We start from the raw sequence: 6,000 nt of genomic DNA, 5'->3' as shown, positions 1-6,000 counted from the left end.
GGTTGGAATGATCTTATTGCAGAGGGTTGAAACAGAGAGAGAGGTGCTGCACACAGACAGGGACAAGCAGAAGAGTTAGTCCACACACAGATACCATACACAGCAAAAATCAGTCAATCGAGTGTAACTTTTTTTTTTTTTTATGTGTGAAAAGATAACCATCACGACAAAGCCACGGAACTTTCCAACGGCGATATCTGTAGTTATTTTTAACTCAAGTGCTGCTATTTTCTTTGATCAATTTCCAAAACTGGTATATCGCTGATGTGACTGAAGTGTGTGGAAAAAAAAAAAGAAAAACAGAGTTCTAGTGGTGTTAATAAAAGTGAGTTTCAGTGCTGCGTGCATGTGCGTAAACAGAAATGTACATAATGCATACAGTGCAGTTAAGAGTCACTGCATGAGAAAAGTGTTAAAAACAGACTGCAGAAGACAACGTCACCGTGCACCACAGAACAACTCACAGGGACAAACACACTCCACTACCTTTCCAGAGAGGGTATATATATATATATATATATATATATATATATATATATATACAAATATATATATATATATCTTTATATATATATATATCTTTATATATCTCCAAAGAGTTTAAGTTAGGTCAATTGCTTTACGCTTGACAATAATACCAAGGGAGAGTGTTGCGTCACGGCGACATTTTCTGTGGTTCAGAAATAGAAAGAGATTGTTCATAATTCATAAGGCCTGGTGTTCTTTTTTTAATCTGTCTGTGATGGTGCGTGACACCGGTCTTCCTGCCTGTGAGAGGGTCAAGTGTCTGACACACACACACACACACAGAGACACAGACATGCACACAGACACACACACAGACACAGACACAGACACAGACACAGACACAGACACACACAGCCAGCGAAACACAGTGCCACATTCAGCCGGTTTCCTCACCCACAGCCTCTCCTTATCATAAGTGCACACACACACACACACACACACACACACACACACACACACACACACACACACACACACAAACACACACACACACAAAGACACTCTCTCTATCTCTCTCTCTCACACAGAATTGCACACATTCAGTCACATATGCACGCATAACGCATACACACACACTAAATAACTCTCTCACACATATATGCTACTGCACACACATGCACACGTATTGCTCTTTCTCTCTCTCTCACACACACACACACACACTCACTTATTCTCTCACATACACACACACACACACACACACACGCGCACACAGTGTAAAGAAGCAGAGAGCCATGGCACAGAAGGGGCTGCAGACATGAGCCATGGGTGCCCAGGGTGAGTGAAGGCACGCAGCCGCGTGGCCCAGGCCTGCATTCTGCTCCAACGCTTCCTGCCGTGGGGCCTGCTGGCTCCTCCTCACCACTCAGAAGCGAAAGGAGGACAGCTGGGGAAGAAGGAGGACTCAGATCCTCTCCCTGGTTTTTTTTTTTTTTATTTTTATTTTTACATTTTTTTTTTTTGTCAAGTTCTCCTGCTGCTGTACCCTCTCATCCTTTAGCTGACTGACAGCGTCTCTCACAACGGGCATCCCAGATTTTTCCGGAAGGACCGGGAGAATCTGTCCGTAACCACATACGTCCCTTTGGCTTTTAAACCTCCGTTTGTCTTTTACACCCTTCTGCAAACCTGCATTTGTGATTTTATGTAATTTTCCACGAAAACGACTGCAGTGTCATTTGAAAAACAGCTACAAAAAAAAAAGGTCAGCAGAAACTCTGAGTGTGTGTGTGTGTGTGTGTGCGTGTGTGTGTGTGTGTGTGTGTGTGGGTGGGTTTCTCATTCAAGAGAAGAATGGGAAGTCTGGAGTGACAATGGCCAAATTTCTCTTTGCTGTTTACTCTTGGAGAGACTATATTTTTATTATTATTTATCGCAGGCTGTTACTCTGACTAAAACATTCTCACAGAGCTCCAGTCCCTCCCGTGGTTTTATTGTTGCCAAAGCTCCTGTTTGTGACACCCCCGGCTAAATCCAGGTCAATACAGTGCTGCATTGCAGGTGCTCCAGAGTGTGGACATAAACCACATAAAAAAAGAAAAAAAAAAAACGAAAAAGAAAAAACCCCAAAACACAGTGGTCTCCTGACTATGCGGCTTTGGCTAACTGAACCCGTCACAGGAGAATCCCTCTTAATGCAGTATGACGTTTCCCGTTTTCTTTAAAGGAAATGCATACTCATTGGCTCTCTTGCCCCACCCCCCACAACAAATGGACACAACCCCCCCCCCCCCCCCCCCCCCCCCCAACACACACACACACACACACACACACACCTCACCCTCCACCCCCCTTTGTATCATAAATATCATTAACATATATTATCCGTTTGATTAGCATTTGGATTTGATTTCAAATACTTTTATTACAAATCCTGATATCGCTTTTTTGTTTTTAAATAATGTTTTTTTTATATCTTCACGGTGGCATTCTCAACACTACTGTCAATGACAAATGTATTAGAAACGCCCAGTGAAAGTGAAATCACTCAAGTGGGCTTGGCCAAAGGAATCACTCAGGCAATAGAGAGGCAGGAGGTCAAGACAAGGCAGAGACAGGCACTAGCCCCACGGAGCTGGATCACTCTCCACAAACACTGCATAACTGCTACAGGCCTACTGCAAAAATCCAACTCGTGGACCTCAGGGTTAAATGTCAAACCCTTTGAATAACCTTTTAGGCTTGAGTTATAAACTCTTTACGTAAAAGTGTGCGTGTGTGTTTGTGTGTGTGTGTGTGTGTGTGTGTGTGTGTGTGTGTGTGTGTGTGTGTGTCTAATGCATTGCGCTTTCTCTCTCTCTCTCTCTCTGTTTAGCTCAGATGTGGCCCTAGCTCAAGGCACGTAGGCTACACAGACATGCTGTCTACACTGAGGCCACATGCTTGAGCTGCCTGCAGCAGCAAAGCACTGGATCATCTCGCTCCTCTAACTTATAACACACACACACACACACACGCTGACACACACACACACACACACACACACACACGCACGCACCCATCACATGCACGCTCGCACGCACACACGCATACACACCCCACAATAGCCTATTACAATCTAATACATAACAAAGTAAATAAGGGCATAGGAGTCCAAATGAAACAAACAGATTTAGTCAAATAATCAACTATCATGACATCATATGCTACTGCCTGTCATGTTTTTTGCATATTAAAAAAAAAACCCACTATCTTCAGCTCTGGACTAAAACCCTCAGTAAATTATCTATGAAGCAAGTGTGCATGGCTTAAAATACACATTTCCAACGTTATCTAAAACAACACTACAAAAATACACCACCTCTTTCAGTGTGGGGATCAAGTGACATTTTGAAACACATAAATGTAAAAGGTAAACATTTTGTGAAATAAATACAAACTATTCAGAGATACCATACAAATAAACAGAACTAAAAACAAAGCACTATGTCCTCTGAAGAGCTTTGATTCTCATATATATACACACACACACACACATATATATATATATATACACATACATACATACATACACACATAAATGTGTATATATATATATATATATGTGTGTGTGTGTGTGTGTGTGTGTGTATATATGTATATGTATGTGTGTGTGTGTGTGTATATATATACTGGTGTGTTTCAGCGAAAAGGGGTCATGTTTATGACGACTTAGATTAATATGGTTGACTCAAGGCTGAGTATGTTACAGAGAGAGAGAGAGAGAGAGAGGGATAATCTCTGGTATCTGAGCAGACTTCACCTACCTCGCGCGGAGAGCTTTTTGGTGTTGATTATTTTGGCAGCATACTCTTGGCCTGTGCACAGCTTGACACAACGACGCACAACCGAAAACGCTCCCCTGAAGGAAGAAAGCCAAGAGGAAGCTGATGTTAAAAATCAAATATTTTACACGTTACACTCAGAGAACATCCATTTGAGTAGAGCGCGGTTCAAGCGTTCGGCAAAAAGGAAGACTGTACGTTTTTTTTTTTTTTCCATTGGGTGTTTCCTTTGCTGACCATTCATAGTGTCTGGAAAAAAGAGACAATCATTACTGGGTAGCATGGTGATTATTACAGACGTTTAACAGAAGAATGAAAGTTGGAAACACCTTGACGAGATCATTCATTTTAAATGAACAGGAGCTTGTTCTCCCGTGCTCAACCAGATGGACATGTGTAAAATGGTTCCAAGTGCGCTGGACTTAGTATTTAACCTTTGGAGTTGCATACTTCATAAGAACATACACGTCTAAGATCATCCTGGTATAAACCCATCTGCCTGACGCTGTTTATGGAAGTCTATCATAGATTCCAAGCGTGTTAGGCCGTCCATAGAATAAAGTATGGATTTATATTTACATGTACACATGCTGTATGGATTATGAAACCAACAGAACAGCTATTTTGATGACCTATTTATAATTAAACTACCACAGAATTAACTGAATACAACAACATTTTTAAATACTTATCTGCTGACCTAACGAGAAATTCCTATCAGATGAGCAGAAGAGCAGGAATAATAGTGAGTGAAGGCATTTTTTCTGCAGATATGTTGAGAGGAGTCTGTGTAACAATAACACGCAGGGACAGTAAGGAGAACGCCTGATGTCATCCGTTTACGGACTAATTTTAGAACACCTTGCTGCTGTTACACAATGCATATGCTGGTTCTCCAGCAGAAGCTCTGTCGGCATGTTTGGATAAGAGCTGCTTCAGTGATGTGCTATACTGCAGTTTAAAAAGAAAAAAAAAAAAAAAAGATTACAAAAAAAAAAAAAAGAAAAAAAAAAAAAAGAAAGAAAAAAGGCAAGGCTTCCAGCAGAGTCGTCCGGTCTGGCTTGACCTACGGATCACACCTGACCTTGGAAACACTCGTGTGCATAACCAGAGACGGAAAGGGAGAAAAACACCACATCCCTCTGTGACTTCGGGTCAACCCATGCATCTGTAATTTGTTTGATGAACAGAAATAAATAGGCCGTGCTTTTGGAGGCAACTGGCCTCAGAACAGACCGATCCTGCCGCTTTCCTAATGAGCCTAAATATATCAGCAGGGGTTGTGTTTTATCCAGATACTCAGGGTCATGTTGATCCGTCTTAATGACCTGATCATACTAATGTAATACAATTGCTGACAGATCTGTTATATGAAATTTAGAGGGTTTTAATCAAAGTACATTAAATACTAAAAAATGCCGGACAAAAAAAAAAAAAAATCAACAACTTATGCTAGGCCGAAACTGGCACATCTACTCATGTGGATTTTCTTTTCTTGAAATTAACAGCAAAACAAACAGAGTTATTCATGTACCTATCTATCCTTAAAAAGGAAATTCAACGGTCTAACCAAAAAAGCATTTGTATTAACATAATGCTTCTTAATATGAAACCTGGGGATCTCATGACTTCCTCTTTCACTGGGATACAAATATTTGACTGAAATTCTTTTGCCATACATCATCATGGTGAAAAGAACAGAACTCTCACCAAAAAAAAAAAAAAAAGATGACAAATTGTCAGGGGATAGAATCAAAATAAACCAACTTAGACCATCTCTATTTTTCCACGAGTATGGTGAACATTTTGTGGGAAGCTCTGAAAATTCCACCAATCTGTAACCTTAAAAGGTCCATCAGTCTGTGCTTGTGAACTGTCCTTTTAAAATCAAATCAAATTTAACTTTCAGTCACATTCAAGTCTAAAGACTGAGACATCTACTTGCCATTTTGTAGATGGTTTTCTGGGCTGCTCTTTTTGAAGTATAGAGACAATAACCTCAGAGCCCCAGAGCAGCAGATACAGAACAAACCCACAACATCCAGGGTTCTCTACCATACCCCACTGTATATTCATGTAATCATGTTCTGACACAAAATGACCAGATGACAATTTATGTGTCATCTGGTCAGAGCACTGGTTTCCACTGTGTTTAGGCAAATCCCAGACATCATTTTATGCTCATTTTCCTCAACAGATCCTTTTCTTC

The 6,000-nt window shown here is 40.8% G+C and overlaps 1 protein-coding gene across 1 annotated transcript in view; it reads right to left on the bottom strand.

The window, feature by feature from the left end:
• camk2b2 (calcium/calmodulin-dependent protein kinase (CaM kinase) II beta 2) overlaps positions 1–6,000 on the bottom strand; it is a 48,087-nt gene that overhangs the window by 39,088 nt on the left and 2,999 nt on the right. The window contains exon 2 of the mRNA XM_030768325.1: positions 3,774–3,868. Within this exon, the coding sequence (XP_030624185.1) occupies positions 3,774–3,868 (95 nt within the window). The remainder of the gene's footprint in view (positions 1–3,773; positions 3,869–6,000) is intronic.

This window comes from Chanos chanos, chromosome 3 (assembly GCF_902362185.1).
Source record: "Chanos chanos chromosome 3, fChaCha1.1, whole genome shotgun sequence".
NCBI lineage: Eukaryota > Metazoa > Chordata > Actinopteri > Gonorynchiformes > Chanidae > Chanos > Chanos chanos.
The sequence above is the reverse complement of the archived record's forward strand: the minus strand, read 5'-3'. Positions and strand labels throughout refer to the sequence as shown.